Source organism: Lepidochelys olivacea, assembly GCF_965140295.1.
Source record: "Lepidochelys olivacea isolate rLepOli2 genome assembly, chromosome: 18".
In the NCBI taxonomy this organism is placed as follows: Eukaryota; Metazoa; Chordata; order Testudines; family Cheloniidae; genus Lepidochelys; species Lepidochelys olivacea.
In genome coordinates this window covers 28,854,284-28,872,159 of record NC_140428.1, presented here as the reverse complement: position 1 = coordinate 28,872,159, position 17,876 = coordinate 28,854,284, and the positions used below count along the sequence as shown (strand labels likewise).

At 45.8% G+C, this 17,876-nt stretch overlaps 1 protein-coding gene across 2 annotated transcripts in view; it reads left to right on the top strand.

The window, feature by feature from the left end:
- The window catches only part of ACOT7 (acyl-CoA thioesterase 7), a 107,709-nt gene extending 94,841 nt beyond the window's left edge, over positions 1 to 12,868 (top strand). For both annotated transcript variants that reach the window (XM_084651615.1, XM_084651614.1), the window contains one exon: positions 12,662 to 12,868. In XM_084651615.1, the coding sequence (XP_084507741.1) occupies positions 12,662 to 12,766 (105 nt within the window). In that variant the 3' untranslated portion in view covers positions 12,767 to 12,868. The remainder of the gene's footprint in view (positions 1 to 12,661) is intronic.
- The last annotated feature ends 5,008 nt before the right edge of the window (positions 12,869 to 17,876 follow it).

The window sequence follows — 17,876 nt, the reverse complement described above, 5'->3', positions numbered from 1 at the left end:
AACTTCTGAAACAGGCATTTTAAAATGTAGCTGACTTAGGAACATTGAGCTTTCTATCCTCCTCCCATCCTTGTTTCTCTCCCCCGAGTCCGCTCAGGTCTATAGCAAATGGAGTCATTATCAAGCTGATAGTTGGCATTTATATAGTACTTCACAACCATTATCTGATTTGATCAGAAGACAAACTCTGTGCAGCTGGTCTGTATTACATGCCCCACTTCCTGAGTTACAATTTTAGGGATCCCTGACTCCCAATCCCGGCCCAGACCCCTAAGCAGACATTCCCTATCCTTGGTGAGTAGCTGGAATTACCTCCTCAGCAGAGGGCCTGCACATGACCCATGCTCTCCTTAAACCCTGTTTGGAGGGCTCACATGGGATTTAAGCAGTGCTTTGGGGGGATTTCACTCTGTGCCCACATTTGGTTTCTTTCTACCCATGGAAAGAAATATTAATCACACAGACTCAAGACTAACCACCTGGGAGTATTTGGCTAGTGTTTGAGTTGTTTAATGTGCAACATCCCTCCTCCAAGTCCCAGAGGAGATGTTTAGCTGGACTGTGCGTAGCCACTGGGATTGTTGATAGCGGGACCACCTTGGAGCACAAAGACCTTTTAAGGAAACATGCAAAGCACGTTGCTTTAAAAATGAAAGGGTTTTGGAGGAGATGTACTCCCTTTCTGCAGGCTCGCTGGGTGTGATTAAGAGCAGTGTGCTGTAAATGAGCATTGCATGGAGCTACTGGCACATTTATCCAGTAACGGCAGAGCTCAGAGCAGAACTCATTTAGCAAAGCCCCAGAAGAGGAGCAGGAAGTCTGTTGGGTTTTAATGTTCAGATTAGGAGCCTGTTTTGTGAAATATAAATAGCAACTTCATTATTGTGGGAGTTCATATTTCAGCAGCATATTCTCTCCATCGGCCTCTCACATGGGTCTGCTTTGTTTAAAGAGAGTTGCTGATAAGGCCTATGAGATTAGTTACCACTCATAAGAGCATCTTTATTTTAAGAACTGGCTGATGGTGAGATCAGCCTCTTCCTCTGCTTTGAAAGTCCCCAATATGAGCAATTTAATTCAACCTTTAGAAAGTGATGGGAATGGGATGGGGATGATGCGCACTGGGATATTTGTGCAGTAATGTCATTTGCAGTGAGTTCCAGCATCTTCCATGAGATGTTGCTTCATTAAGCCTTGTTCCTATAGGAAGTGCAGTGTGTTAGCTGGTGCAAAGCCATGTCAATTCTGGTGGCTTAACAGGCAGCGATGTGGCATCTACTGTCCAGTGCCACTCTGCTGTACCTCAGCGGTGCACATGAGTGGGTATTTTACCACATGCTAAACAAAAGGCCTTGGGCAGTTTCTGCCCAGAGTTTTTCACATAGGTCCTGGCTGGGAATGGTGGCTTCCAGCAGCTAACCATCACCAACGTGCTTATGTCCCCCGGACGCTAATATCAGTGCATTTCACATGCCTCGTGACCATACATGTTTGTGGCCATAGGGCTGAATTCTGCCCTGGCTGTTGCCTGGCACAGTGGGTTTGCACAGGGTGCAAGTCATTGCAGAGCTCGGCAATACCTCGCTTGCCCTGCTCAATTAAATATCTAAAATAATCTAGACACAAGTTTTAATTGCACTCATCATCCAGAGACGCCTTATGTTTCCCATTATAAACTCAAGTGAGGTTTCTCTGTATGACTTCACTAATTAAAGAGGTCTGTAACTGTCAGGCTTACAGGAAATTGTTCTGCCCACCCCTCGAAGCCCTGATCAGCCTAGACAGCCATTCATTCTAAAACAGACAGGCTATTGACTCTGCTAATTGTGAACTTCATTACTTATTTCATATGCCAAGTTATCAGGGTGTGTTCTCAAATCACACACAGGAAAGGCAAATGCCAAAGCGCTTTGTTTGCAAGTTTCCTATTGGAAAATGAGAACAATGTTTTCCACTGTAGATTAGTCTTACACCCACACGCAGTGGGGCCAGGCTGGAGACCATATGGGAGATGAGAATTCTGGGCCAAACTCAGCTGCTCTCACTAAGCAGGCTGCCTTCCAGGCCTGGGGCAGAGCTGGGAGCATTTAATGGCCCTCTCAAGGGACCTTTGTAGGAGGCAGCACCAACAGATACTAGAACCTCCAGCCCTGCTTGCCTGGAAGTCTGGGCTGGCAGCTTAGTTGAGTGGATAGGGCAGGGTCTGGGTCTGGGTCTGGACCCCTGTTCTGAGCCCACTCCTGGCACTAGGTCCTGTGACTCTGGACAGTTTTGTGGCCTTTCTGTGGAGCTCTGTTCTTTACCCACCCTTACTTTGACAAACTGGAAATAAGACACAGATTAAGCAAGGGTAAATCTGCCATTGGAACAGATTACCTAGGGAGGTGGTAAATTGACCACCTGGAGTCTAAGTCAAGATGGGCTGCTCTTTAAAGGATGCTGTATCTTGTCCATTAATAGTTGGGCTTGATGCAGTAATCACTGGGTAAAACTCTGGCCTGTGTTATGCAGGAGGTAGACTAGCTTATTATAATAGTCCCTTCTGGCCTTAAAGTCTGTGAAATTGTAGATTTCCATGTATTGCTTTGAGATCCAGCCCGCCGCTCCCTTCCTTTTCCCTGGTGTATTTACTGCCAAATGGTAGCCAGCTCAGATGGTCTGTGGTAAAGTGGATGAGCTGTGCTGTCTGCTGCATGGCACTGTTAGCCAGACGCACTCAGACTCGTCCAGAGACTCCTTCGCTTGTTTTCTCTGCAGCTGTACTTGGCATTCTAAAAATGCATGTGTCTTCTGAAAAGTAAGTGTTTTATAGGGAGGAGGGGAGTGACCTCCCAGAGCCAGCTGGAGTGTGGAGGGCTGCAAGATGGCACTTCGTCTCCCATTACTTTGTCAGTGTAGCAAGAGAAAAGCAGCAGAGTGGTGGCTTCTGAGCGTCACTTGAATAATGTAAAATATCTGCAGGTGCTAACAGGCATGTAGTCCATGCTGCAGGCCAAGCTTTCTGCTCCCACAGGGCAGATTCTGGCCCCCGTTGCCCTGGAGGGCAGCAAGGCAAAACAGGCGGCCCTGGCCAGGGCGCAGGGCTGCTATCTTTCCTCTGTTCGGTCCAGGGGAACGAAACAGCCTGCTGCCTTTGAAGACCTTGGTCTAGCCTGCACTGGAATTTTCAGGCCCTTCGCTCCCATTGGATATAGCTGTAGGCCAAGGCTACTACCAGCTCAGGCCTTTCCCCCTCAAGTCTGAAAAATGGAAGTGTGGACTCAGCCTTACCCTGGCTGCGTGTGTCCTTCTACCCCCTTGATACCACCGGGGCATCAGGGACACTCCAGCAGGGCTTGTATTTTAATGGCACGTTACTAATTGAGAGCCAGCCCAAACTCGGCCTTCAGGGTGCCTGTCTAGGTGTGTGCACCAGCTCTTTGTGCCGCTCTTGAGCAGCAGCCTGCTGGAGTGCAGCATAGCTGGCCCCGTGTGCCAGACGCTTCAGAAACGCTGCGGAAACTCCAGTCACAGGAGGATGCTGAATCCGAAGGCGAGCCAGGTTTTTTTGGCTCCCCAGTAGTGAGCATCTGCTCTGGAAAGGAATGTTCTTGCTTACTTTGTAATTGCTTTTAGAAAACAGCTGGTTTTTACATCCGTATTATTCTGTCCAGTGGAAAGGGACATCAAAACCCTTGTGTACTGCAGAGAATGTGAATGTGATCCATCTAGTGCTGGAGTGGACAGGGCTGACTCTATTGGCATAGCAGTAGCATGGCATGTTACCGGGCAAGGGAAGCAGAGTTTGCCACTCCAGGTCAGTCTGTGTAGGAAGCATGTCTCTTGCTCTATCTCAATCCTCCTGTCCTTGCCCTAAAGTGCTTACAGTTTAACTAGAGATACTGGCAACCCCAAGGCCAGAATTTCTATTTCAGCTGATGAGGTGATTCTGGTCCTTGCACCAAATCTCCACTGAGTCTCTTTTAAAACCTCTGGAGTTCACCTTAGATCTGATATGGGACTTGCCCTGCTATGCAAGATGAAACGTGCCCAAAGAGATGAAAAACAAAACAGTGGTTGGAGTTGGTGTTAACTTTTTGTCTCATTTCACTCAAAAGTTAGCACCTCCAGGTGTTCCGTCGAGCATGATTTAGTTTCCATACTAGGTCATTAGGGGCTGTGTGGGCAGATGATGCAACATCAGCAAAATATGTGGGTGAAGATACTTTTAACATCAAAAGGATGGCAAGTCCCCTTGTGCTGTAGCAGACAGCAGTGTCCTGAGTCACTGTAGGGTCATTGGTTGGGGGCTCTGACATTCCACATTGATCTCAGCCCCATATGTTTCAGCTGCAGAGTAGCTCCCGTCCCTGGCAGGCCCAGAGCAGCCATGTCAGATGCAGCTCCTGGAGCTGACTGGCAGATACATCTGTGTATCTCTGGGCAATAATTTAATAATTAATCTGTATTGTTCCCATGTAGTTCAGGGTTATACATTTTTAATCGATTCCCCCAGGCAATTGCACCAGGTGCTGCATTGCCTTTAATTTTTGCCATGTGCTAGTTGAGGGAATTCGGGGGTTGGTAACAGATGCCCACCATTAGTATTACTAGTTAGAACTTTAATTTATAAGCCTTTAAGGTCCTGTGATTCTCAGTCGCCTAGTGTTTGATGTTAAAATCCCAGAGTCACACAGGTGGGACCACACACAATATTCTCCTGAGTCTTTGTTGTTCCTTTGTGCATCTGAGTGAGTGCTTTTCTGTTCCCACCTTATAGTCTTAAATAAAACATGATCTGGCTGATGAAGTAACTGCTGATATGGCATACTTGGGTTTCTCCAAGGCATTTGACCTAGTACCACATGATACTTTGATTAAAAAATTTGAATTCTATGGAATTAACACATTAGCTGGATTTAAAATTGTCTCACAGATAATCCCAGAATGTAGCTGACAATAGGGAAGTATCAATAAGCAGGACTGTTTCTAGGAGGGGGACAGCTTACTGTTAGTGATTTGAATCACCTGGTTAAATGGAACAATCCAATAAAATGTATTTTCATAAAATCATCAAATATCAGGGTTGGAAGGGACCTCAGGAGGTCATCTAGTCCAACCCCCTGCTTAAAGCAGGACCAATCCCGACCTAATCATCCCAGCCAGGGCTTTGTCAAGCCTGACCTTAAAAACTTCTAAGGAAGGAGATTCCACCACCTCCCTAGGTAACGCATTCCAGTGTTTCACCACCCTCCTAGTGAAAAAGTTTTTCCTACTATTCAACCTAAACCTCCCCCACTGCAACTTGAGACCATTACTCCTCGTTCTGTCATCTACTACCACTGAGAACAGTCTAGAGCCATCCTCTTTGGAACCCCCTTTCAGGTAGTTGAAAGCAGCTATCAAATCCCCCCTCATTCTTCTCTTCCACAGACTAAACAATCCCAGTTCCCTCAGCCTCTCCCGATATGTCATGTGTTCCAGTCCCCTAATCATTTTTGTTGCCCTCCGCTGGATGTTTTCCAATTTTTCCACATCCTTCTTGTAGTGTGTGGCCCAAAACTGGACACAGTACTCCAGATGAGGCCTCACCAATGTCGAATAGAGGGGAATGATCATAGGATCATAGAATCATCGAATATCAGGGTTGGAAGGGACCTCAGGAGGTCATCTAGTCCAACCCCCTACTCAAAGCAGGACCAATCCCCACGTACCTCGATCTGCTGGCAATGCCCTACTTATACATCCCAAAATGCCATTGGCCTTTTTGGCAACAAGGGCACACTGTTGACTTATATCCAGCTTCTTGTCCACTGTAACCCCTAGGTCCTTTTCTGCAGAACTGCTGCCTAGCCATTCGGTCCCTAGTCTGTAGCGGTGCATGGGATTCTTCCGTCCTAAGTGCAGGACTCTGCACTTGTCCTTGTTGAACCTCATCAGATTTCTTTTGGCCTAATCCTCTAACTTGTCTAGGGCCCTCTGTATCCTATCCCTACCCTCCAGCATATCTACCTCTCCTCCCAGTTTAATGTCATCTGCAAACTTGCTGAGGGTGCAATCCACTCCATCTTCCAGATCATTAATGAAGATATTGAACAAAACTGGCCCCAGGACCGACCCTTGGGGCACTCCGCTTGATTCCGGTTGCCAACTGGACATGGAGCCATTGATCACTATCCGTTGAGCTTGACAATCTAGCTAGCTTTCTATCCACCTTAGTGTCCATTCATCCAACCCATACTTCTTTAACTTGCTGGCAAGAATACTGTGGGAGACCATGTCAAAAGCTTTGCTAAAGTCAGGGAACAACATGTCCACTGCTTTCTCCTCGTCCACAGAGCCAGTTATCTCGTCATAGAAGGCAATTAGATTAGTCAGGCATGACTTGCCCTTGGCGAATCCATGCTGATTGTTCCTGATCACTTTCCTCTTCTCTGAGTGCTTCAGAATTGATTCCTTGAAGACCTGCTCCATGATTTTTCCAGGGACTGAGGTGAGGCTGACTGGCCTGTAGTTCCCAGGATCCTCCTTCTTCCCTTTTTTAAAGATGGGCACTCCATTAGCCTTTTACTTTAATACAGGCAAATGCCAGGTACGTGCATTGGGGAACAAAGAATGCCAATTATAGATACAGGATGGAAGTCTGTCTCAGAAAGCAGTGATTCAGAAAAGCACTTGGGTGTCGTTGCAGATAATCCTCTCAGTGTGAGCTTTCAGTACAGTGTTGTGGCGAAAAGGGCTAATGGGGCCCTTGGGTGTATAAAAAGGGGAACATCGAATAGAGATAGGGAAGTGGTCTTGCCTGGTAAGACTGCTGCTTGTATACTGTGTCCAGTTCTGGTGACCACACTTCAAGAAGGGTGTGGAGATATTGGAGAGAGTTCAGTGGAGGACCACAAACGTGGTCCGGGGCTGGAAGGCTTAAGGAGTTAAATGTATTCAGCGTACTGAAGAGAAGGTTTAGAGGTACTTGATCGTGGTGCATGGGTGCTGCTGACGCATGGAAAAGAGATCTGATCGTGAGAAGCTTTTCAACCTTGCTGACAGAGGCGCAACAAGATTCAATTCAACTTTGATATAAGATGCAGCTTCTTAGCAGTGTGGGTGATTAAACAGTGGAACAGTTTACTGGGGAGGCAGTGGGCTCTCCAGCTCTTGGAGTCTTTATGACAAGATTAGATATCTTTCTGAAAGTTGTGTCTGGGAGAGGTTTGCAGGCTGGGGACAGTGGACGTGGGTACGGGCTGAATGTCTGTGGTGGTCCCATCTGGCCTTGGAGTCTCAAGCTTCAGAGCTTCAGCATGTCACTTGCAGGGGTCAGGAAGGAATTCCCCACCCCACCCCCCAAACACCCATTTGCAATCTGGGTGGCTGTTTTTCCACCTTTCTCTGAAACATCAGAGATTGTCCACAGCTAGAGACAGGATGCCAGCTGGGGTGGGCCAGTTGTCTGGGCTAGTCCAGAGAATCCTATTTCTAGCGGCCTGGCTGGTGTGTCTTGCTTACATGTTCAGTGTCCAGCTGACCGCCAGATTTGGGGTCAGGAAGGAATTTCCCCCCAGGTCAGATTGGCAGGGACCCTTGGGGGTTTTCACCTTCCTCTGCAGTGACAGGCCCGGGTCACAGGCTGGGATCCTCGAGGCATATCTCACCTATTTGAGCCCTTGCTGTTCCAGAGGCCTCAGTCTCTCCTGTTCTCAGCCTGGGGCACACAACAGTTACTCTCCTGCTGACTAAACTGCTTTAGTTTCGTCACTGGGCTCCACATTGGGGTGACATGTTCCTGCCTGTGAAAGGCAGGAGGTCAGACTAGATGATCTCATGGTCCCTTCTGCCCTTCATCTCTGTGAAACTAGTGCACTATTTTCCCCTTAAAGATGGAGTTTCTTTTCCTGTTCAGTTTTCAGAGTAACAGCCGTGTTAGTCTGTATTTGCAAAAAGAAAAGGAGGACTTGTGGCACCTTAGAGACTAACCAATTTATTTGAGCATAAGCTTTCGTGAGCTACTGCTCGCTTCATCGGATGCATCGGAGTTCCTGTTCAGTCAGGTCAGTCGCCTCCACCCCCTCCAATTCCCCCTTGAACGGATGATTCATGGTTATATTTTTGCCCTTGGCCGTTCCTTCCATAATTCAAGTGGTAGGAAGAAATGTTTCCAGGATTGCTCGGAGGCTAGTCCCCTCAACTTCAGCTCGGGGGAGAGGTTGCTGCTTGTTCAGCATTAACGCAAACTCTGTGCCGGCTCTGCAAAAGCCTCCTGGTGAGCAGCGTGCGGATGGTCATTTGTCCATGTGGGCTGTGTGCTCCCTGGCCCTGGGGCAGCCCCACTGTTCTGGGGTAACAGTTACTTGAGTTTGTGAAAGTGTTTTAGTAGCTTCTGTTGCCTTTGTGTGTAGCTCCCATCAATCGTCACACAGTGAATTAAGAGCAACACAAGGTCTCTCCAGTGGGATTCTTGAGCCCCTTCCAGCTGGGAGATGGCCTTTCTGTTTCTCCTGCCCATCCCCTGATAGAGTGGCGATGGCAGCAGGGACAGAAGGCACTCCTCTGAGTGCCCCTACTGCACTGTCAAGCCCTACCAACCTCCCTCACCTCGTCCCAACCTGGGAAGTAATTGTAAGTGGCCATCAGAGGCACAATGGCTGTATTAGCAGTGTTGACAGAGGGATATGTACAGTCAACTGCTAGACAGATGAGGCTGGTGGCAAAGGACTGAAATCAGGACTTAATTTGGATCCCACTGTGGGAGAGATGGAGCTGCTGTGTAATCTAAGAATACGGTTTCTTGACTTGGTTAATGGGATATTTACTGTATGGCTGTCCTGGACTAAACCCCCAGGGGGGTTGGGAACCGAACAGGAAGGCAACACAATGACGTGAGATAAGACCTCTCTCAGCAAATATTAGGGGTGGTGTGAGTCAGTGCAGGAGCCTTTTGCTTTGACTCTACCCCCTGTGAGCAAACGGGTTTGGGGCAACAGGTCCCACCCTGGAAAGTAAGGGCTAGTCTACACGAGAAGCACCACATCGTGCAGCTGCCTTCTGCTGTTGGGAGAACACAGAATAGGGCTGTCGGCAGCACAATAAAACCACCTCCCTGAGAGAGGCTGATTCACAGCCCTGAGCCACATTAGTGAGACTGACACAACTGTTGTGTAGACAAACCCTGCGTCAGAGGGCTGCTGTCTGGATTTAAGGACAAAGGAAAGCCAAGGTGAACCCAGATTCTGGAGTGTGGGGTGTCTGGGAAGTGGGACCTGCCCAGAGTTTCTGCTAAGGAATGGCAAGCCTCTAGGTAAGATCCATGTGCCTGTATGCCCAAACCAGAAAAGTGAAGTGGACACTGAAATAAAGCTGTAGCATGTAAATAATAATAATAAAAAAACCTTTTGTTAAAATCCTTTTCGTCTCATCTAGTGCTTTGCTCCTGTGGTTCACTAACAGTACTTTCGTTTTAAGAAGGCTGTTCTGAGCCCCTGCATTTACTGCTGGTCACATGCTCCAGACGGGAAGAACTGTAGGTACCGAGTCCAGTTGGATCTGCTGGATATCCATGGTGTATACACAGGGCGCTTTGAGAGAATCACCTCGGGAGAGGTGAAGGCACCAGGCCTGAGCTCTGCAGCTAGCACCCTGCAGCCTTTCCTGCACTGCCAGCCCAACGAGTGCTCAGGAATGTATCAGGTTTCCTTCTCTGAATTGCTGTGGGTGACTCTAATTGTTCTCAAGCCACTGTTGGAGTGGTTCTCTCTGCATGTGCAGCGGTGTTCACCTCCCAGAGCACTTCAGCTAAATTAGTCGTGTTTGTTTACTTGTTTGTCATTTACAGCCAGGAAAACAATAATGGAGAGTGGAGCCCACGCAGAAAACAAGCTTCTCTCTACTCCTCTTCCTCAACAGGGCCGTTGTCTTGTCAATTAGTGCGCTGTTACTACCTGTATGGCTAGGAAAAGCTTCCCATTGTTTACAAAGAATGTAGGCTAATGGTTCAGCAAGGAGCATCCTTGAAAGCGACACTCCATTCATACTGCTGTTCTTGTGGCTGAAAAACAGGACCAAGATGATGCATAATAAATAAATGTGATCCATGAACGTCCCCTTTGCTGGTTGCAATTAAGCCATGAAGGGTTGGCCTGCATGTCTCTTGCACTGACAGATTTTTCAGCCAGGGCACGCTTGGCATGTGAGATTTGTCTCTGCACGTGGTGTTTGGATAATCTTGGTATGAACATTGCTTGGGAAAGCCGTGTGAGTCTCTAGTCTAAGATTTCACTGGTTGCTGGGCTACACCCGCACTGCACGCTTCTTTTGGTGGCATGCATAGCATGTACTCGGGAAGCCCCAAGCACGGGTTTAAGTAGCAGTATAGACAGTGAGGCATAGCTTAAGACAAGTAAAGTACGGACGCGGTATGTAACTTACGTGGTTCCCCAGTTGCCCAAGCTGTGCATCCCATCTTTGCTGCTGTTTTCTCCTGTGTAATGTCCTGCTGTCTCCGCACTGCTGGAGCCTTTGCCCACCACAGGAAAAGAATATGGCATCGGGGAACGACTCCCAAGGTGCGGAAAAGCTCAGCCTCCCCCCTGCCAGAGCCTTTCACGGACATGTGTATCTAGCCTGCTTTTCACTGCAGCATGGAGCTACACCACTGACAGGGGTGTGCAGTGTAGACGTAGCCTTGAGGGGAAGCTCATGAGTTTATCCAAGTGACAAGGGATTGCAGACACACGTTATAGATGAGCCTTCTGCTGAAAACTTAAGCCAAAGGTTTTAGGGGCTTTTTACTCAGTAGCTTATAAATAAGTGACCTCCTTCTGCCCCACTCTCAACTCCCATTTACTGGGCCAGGCTAGGCATAGCAGCCTGAAGAAAATGCCCATCCCATAGACAACACTGAAGAAAGGGGGGGTGGGGAACGTAATAAAGCGACTTGGAAAAACCAACTCTAGCTGTGTGGTTCTATCGCCCATTTCAGAAGAGAACTCGCCCCAGCGTTTGAACTGCGCCAGAGCTGCTGTTTTGCTGGCTGGGAGGCTGCCAGGCTGGGACCTGGGGGCATGTAGAGAGCAGTTTGAGATGTCTGTGAGAGGAAGGGTTTGCTATAACCATACATTCAAAAGCTCATTCTAGTCATTTTTGCCAATAGCCTCTTACTCTGAAACATCTGGAAGTAAAGACTCCCTGCTCTGGTTTGGTCTCCTAGCTCCTGCAGGATATTTTCACTATACACAAACCTGTTTGTTTGGGCTCCAAGAGGTTTGACTTGTTTCTGTTAGAGCCAGAAGCAGAAATGTCAATGTGTTGGACCTCACCATCCGGTCCTAAAGGACTTGATGGACCCAAAGGTGGGTGCTCTGGGGAGGCATTGTGGGTTGATGATACTACTAAGTTACACATGTGCATAAGGGTTTGCAGGCTTGAGTCCTTGGACTGCAAGTTCCCGAAGTCTGGGGTTGTGCCGGGCTCTGTCTGGAAAGTGCAGCATTCACCCTGGTGCTGTCTAAACGAGAGAGAATATGATTTTAATATTCTCTTGCTGCTAGCCTCTGATTGTAACCCAAAATCACTGATAACTTTGCTGATGCATTTCTTCATTGTGAAATGAATTTGTTCATCCAAATCCTATTAGCAGGGTTACCTACAGCCAAGTGTTCTGCAGAGTGGTTATAAAACCATGTAAATTGTACCTAAAGTGTAACAAATTCAGTAATTTATAAAATGAATGGCCATGAAGATGTTATCCCATCAGGGACTTGGCAGTGTGTACTTGGCTAAGAAATTAAAAGCTGCCATACGTGTCTGAGAAATTGATTTACCTTCCTGGCTAACCCACTTAACAAACATCTCTGTACATAAATAAGTGAATTCCCTGTAACGTTTGACAAACTTGCACTCTTGCTGCCTTTTAACTTAAGGAATCTCAGGCTGCTGGCCTCCTTGCGGCTGCAGGGCTCCTAGGGCTTTTATTTGGTGATCGACTTTTAAAAAGCAATGAAGGGCCACAGCTTTTGAACTAAGAAAAGATCTTCGTTCAAAACAGAACATTCCCCTCCTACAAAAGGTGTGTCTGTGGCCTGCACGGGAGGCTGAGGGCTGTTCTTAATGACACTAGGGCACCTTCCATGGCTCCTGTGGTTTGCATGCCATTCAGTTGGAAGCGTCTCTTGAAGGTGATCTCCTTTTAGCACTTGTTGGCTGTGGATCAGTTTGCTGAATATCCTCCATCTCTGAACTATAGAGAAATAAGCATGTCTGCCGGGCAGAGACTGTCTGCTGCTACGTGTGGCCACTCGGGCTTGCAGTGCACTCATTTCTCACCCCTAAGATTCATGGAAGAGCTTTTTTATCTTAAATTCCTGCATAAATTCTCCAAGCCATTTCCTATGCTTGTTCTCCCTGGGGTGGATGATCAGATTCCTGTCAATAGTTTCTACTCTGTTATGCTGCAGTAAATGGGAGTAACTCCATTTGACTTCAGTGGAGTTACCCTAGATTTGCCCTGGTGCTGCTGAGGTCAGAATCTGTTCCATAGTTGCAAAGTCCTTGGGGTCTTTCAGGCTGGAAGGCAGACTAGAATGTTGACTGAATTGTTATGAAGTAAGCTAAGAGCTCGCTGTCAGACTCGCAAGCATCCAAAAGAGAACAGAAATAATATTCAGGTTTTTGATTTTCTGATCAACAGGTAGAAAGTGAAGATGAGAAGAGACGTTTTGAAGATGGAAAAGGGAGATATCTTCAAACAAAAGCCAAAAGGCAGGCACAGATGCAACCGCTCACTCAACAATGACCCTTCATCTTGGACCTAAATATTTATGGCAGAGCTGCCTAGAAATAAACATATCCACTTTAGAATTATTTACTTGGACAAATAAAACTAACCTTTCACTCGTGTTGTATGAAGTGTTCATTGGGCCCTGTGTATTCATTGATCCTGTACCTGTGCAAATGGTGGCAGAATTCATTCTGTGCGGCAGAATTGTACTCCAGAAGATAAGTTTTTCCTTTTTGTTTTTTTTAAAGTGAGCCTTTCAGATATGACTCAAGCGTTGAGATGGAGTGTTTGTCTTTTTGCGTTCACACATAAACTGAAACAATCGTTCTGAAGTCTGAGCTGTGCCACCATTCGTCACAATTGAATGTTAAATCTGAACCGTAATGATGCCAATTTAAATCAGTTTTTGAATTAGAATCATAAAATATCAGGGTTGGAGGGGACCTCAAGTCCAATCCCCAACTAAATCATCCCAGTCAGGGCTTTGTCAAGCCTGACCTTAAAAACCTCAAAGGAAGGAGATTCCACCACCTCCCTAGGTAACGCATTCCAGTGCTTCACCACCCTCCTAGTGAAAGTTTTTCCTAATATCCAACCTAAACCTCCCCTACTGCAACTTGAGACCATTACTCCTTGTTCTGTCATCGGCTACCCCCGAGAACAGTCTAGAACCATCCTCTTTGGAACCCCCTTTCAGGTAGTTGAAAGCAGCTATCAAATCCCGCCCCCCATTCTTCTCTTCTGCAGACTAAACAATCCCAGTTCCCTCAGCCTCTCCTGATATGTCATGTGTTCCAGTCCCCTAATCATTTTTGTTGCTCTCCGCTGGACATTTTCTAATTTTTCCACATCCTTCTTGTAGTGTGGGGCCCAAAACTGGACACAGTACTCCAGATGAGACCTCACCAATGTCAAATAGAGAGGAATGATCATGTCCCTTGATCTGCTGGCAATGCCCCTACTTGTACATCCCAAAATGCCATTGGCCTTCTTGGCAACAAGGGCACACTGTTGACTCGAATCCTGCTTCTCGTCCACTGTAACCCCAGGTCCTTTTCTGCAGAACTGCTGCCTAGCCATTCAGTCCCTAGTCTGTAGCAGTGCATGGGATTCTTCCGTCCTAAGTGGAGGACTCTGCACTTGTCCTTGCTGAACCTCCTCAGATTTCTTTTGGCCCAATCCTCTAATTTGTCTAGGGCCCTCTGCATCCTATCCCTACCCTCCAGCGTATCTAACTCTCCTCTCAGTTTCGTGTCATCTTCAAACTTGCTGAGGGTGCAATCCACACCATCCTCCAGATCATTAATGAAGATATTGAACAAAACCGTCCCGAGGACCGACGCTTGGGGTACACCACTTGATACCGGCTGCCAACTAGACATGGAGCCATTGATCTCTACCCGTTGAGCCCGACAATCTAGCCAACTTTCTATCCACCTTATCGTCCATTCATCCAGCCCACACTTTTTTGTTAAACTACTGAGCAGTTTTAGCAGAAACATCCAGTCTAATGTTTGTTCCATAATTCCAGGCAAACTGCTGTGCCTTTCTGGATGCCAAAGGCCCATGCCTACTCCCCAAAACCACTAGCTTCCCAAAGGCCAAGTTCTGCAATACAGCTGTGTTTTATGTTTCTAAAAGGCACATTGAATATGTAGGAGCAGCATAAAATTGAATTTATGTCCAAGTAAATACTACCAGGTTACTGTACACCGTGTATTATTCATTCCAACACCATTCAATAAAATAACTCCAGTCTGCCATAGGTGGAGTGGCACAGAAAGCAACGGGCATACCAAAGAATACACAGGGCCATGACTTTTTGTAATGCAGTGTTGATCTACAGTATGTCCTAAAATATGTACACCAAAGCTTATTTATATTACTCAAGTATAAATGCTACTCAGTATTGTATGGGACTCTCAGTTCATTCCATTCAAATCTATGTAATATTTATGTGCACATCTAAGTTATTTAGGGTGCACTGTGACATGAATAAAATCGGTCAGTCTTCAGCTGAAGGAAATAGGGTGTCATTTTTTTCTTTTCAGAAATTGTGTGTGGTCTAAATAATCATTCCAAGGTGTCCCAGGAGTTCTCTTCAGGGTTAGACTTGGGCTAATGTGTTCATTGGATTGAATGGGAAATGCCCCTGGAACAGGAGCTGCAGGACTAAAATGTGCAGTGCTCTTCATACTGAGTGTCTTCGGATAATCCCCATGGAATTCATTTGTGTCATTAGTGTTGTGGTCACTCACCCCCCCAAGGGTTAAGAAGCTCTCATTAGAAGCTGCATTGAAATTACAACTCTAATCTCCTCAATAAACCAGGTAAAAGAGGTGAAAACACATAGCCTTGACAGGTGAGTGTGCCAGTCAGAGAATCATGGAAATTTAGGGCTGGAAGGGACCTTGAGAGGTCATCTAGTCCTGCCCCCTGTGCTGAGGCAGGACCCTGTAAACCTAGACCATCCCTGGAAGGTGTTTTTGTAACCGATTCTTAAAACCTCCAGTGGTGGGGAATTCCACGACCTACCTTGGATGCCTGTTCCAGAGCTTAACTACCCTGAGCATTAGAAAGTTTTTCCTAATTTCTCACTTCAATCTCCCTTGGTGCAGATTACGCTGATGACTTGTCTTATCTTCAGTGGACATGAAGAACTATTGATCACCGTCTTCTTTATAATCGCCCTTAACATACTTGAAGACTTAACAAATGCCCCCCTCAGTCTTCTCAAGACTAAACATGCCCAGTTTTAGACAATTTTCTTCATAGGTCAGGTTTTCTAAACCTTTTATCACTTTTCTTTTTTGCTCTTATCTGGACTCTCCAATTTGTCCACATCTTTCCCAAAGTGTGGCACCCAGAACACAGGACTCCAGTTGAGGCGTCGTCAGTGCTGAGTAGAGTGGGACAGTTACCTCCCATCTTACATACAACTCTCCCATTCATACACCCCAGAATATTAGCCTTTATTGCAACTGCATCAGATTGTTGGCTCATTCAATTTGTAATCCACTGTAACCTTCATGTCCTTTTCAACAGTAGTCACTCAGCTAGTTATTCATTTTGTAGCTGTGCATTTGATTTTTTCTTAAGTAAATTTCCTAAGTAAATTTTGCAAATTTTATAGGAATAGTGTCCACTCCATTATCCAAGTCATTAATGAAAAATATTGACTAGTACTGGACCCAGTACAGCTCTCTGCAGTACCCCTCCCAGTTTGATAGCAAACCATTGATAAATACTCTTTGAATGGACTTATAGTTTTGTACCTACCTTATAATTTTATCTAGACCACATTTCCCTAGTTTGTCCTTGAGAATGTCATTAAAATCAAGCTTCCTCACATCCACTAGGCCAGTAAGCCTGTCCAAGAAGGAAATTAGGTTGGTTTGGCATTTGTTCTCGACAAAAATCCATGTTGGCAATTGCTTATAATCCTGTTATCCTCTAGGTGCTTACAAAACGATTGTTCGATAGTTTGTTGCAATAATTTGTAATTATAGGCTGTCCTATAATTTCCCAGGTCCTTTTTGAGGATAGGTGCTATGTTTGCACTTTTCCAGTCCTCTGAAACTCACCCGTCCTCCAGAAGTTCTCAAAGATAATCACTAATGGTTCCAAGGTTGCTTGAGTTAGTTCCTTAAGTACCCTAGGATGACTTTCATCAGGGCCTGCTGACTTGAATACATCTAACTTATCAAAATGCTCTTTTATCCCCTTCTTTCCCTATTTTGGTTGCATTCCTCCTTCCTTGTTGTTAATATTAATTTTGTTAAGTACCTGGTCACCCAAATTGCCTGCCACCTTCAGGTTCTCAACCAGTTTCTCCCTGATCATCAGAATTACGTCTCAAAGGGCTGTCCCCCTCATTACTTCCTCCACCTTCTGAAACCAAAAGTTGTCCACAATACATTCCTAGAAATTACTGGATATTTTTATTTGTCCTGTTGATCAAGGATATGAACCATCCCGACGTTAATATAGAGAGATGTAATAGCAGAATTATGAACAGAGGTAATGACTAGTACATCAATTGCATAGGGAGTCACAGCTCAGAGCAAATTTTTATGGCCCATATATATATATACAGGTTACACAGGAAAGCCTGGCGTATCCTTAGCTAAAGTCTAGAGCACAATAAATCTCACTGCTTTATGGAAGCCCTGCAGTACTGCTACGCAGAAGTTATATGCCAATTAAAGTGAATGAGTCAGAAGTTAAATTATGACCTAAGCCAATTGAAATACAGTAGCATTACTTTTTGTTGAGCATGTACCAATGTCACTTCAGTATTTTCATGTTACAGTACATTCATCTCAAGTAGCCCAGATCTCATGTTGGAGAGACTCTTCCATCAAACTTTTTGGCTTCCTTGGCAATGAATGTTACCCTGGATTTTCTGTTGTCCTAGATTAATGCATTTTTCCTTAGCAATTTGAGATAGGGACTCCAGAGCTCTTGTTAAGAGTGGATTTATCTATTCTATACCCATCCGAATTCCATTCAAATTCAACATTAACGTGAGCAAAGAGTGAACATCATGAGAGATCTTCAGACCTGTTTGAACAGGGGCTGTTTGTGCCCGTTGGCATTTAGCCAGAGCTGGGGAGTGAAGAGAACCAGGTAAATTACAAACAAGGAGGGTCAGGGGATGAAGAGAAATCATATGCCATTTTTCTTTAACATCAAAAATGGTTTAAAAGAGGCAGTTCGATTTCAGGTCTGTTTAATGTTTCATTTCAATACGTTTGGCCCTTATCTATATCTCTGGCTGGAGAAGAGGGTTTTCTAGTTCTCTAGTGATCACTGAACAGTTTACCAAAATGTTTAATAGCTGTCCCAGAGGCACCTGCTAGCTTTCTACAAGGTGACTGTCATCATGTGCTTTCCTCAGAATGAATTTTCGGTATAAAAACTGGGTAGGTTCCACACTGATTGATTGCTTTGCCATTAGGAGCAATCATTCCACATTGCACAAAGCATGACCCGGAATAGAGAGCAGGCGTGTAAGGGGGTCATGCCATCAGGTTGGCTAAATAAAGGAGTGGATTCTTTAACTCAGTTGGGGTAAGATACAGATACCTTCCAGATAAATACAGCAGTCTCTCTTTGTTAAGCC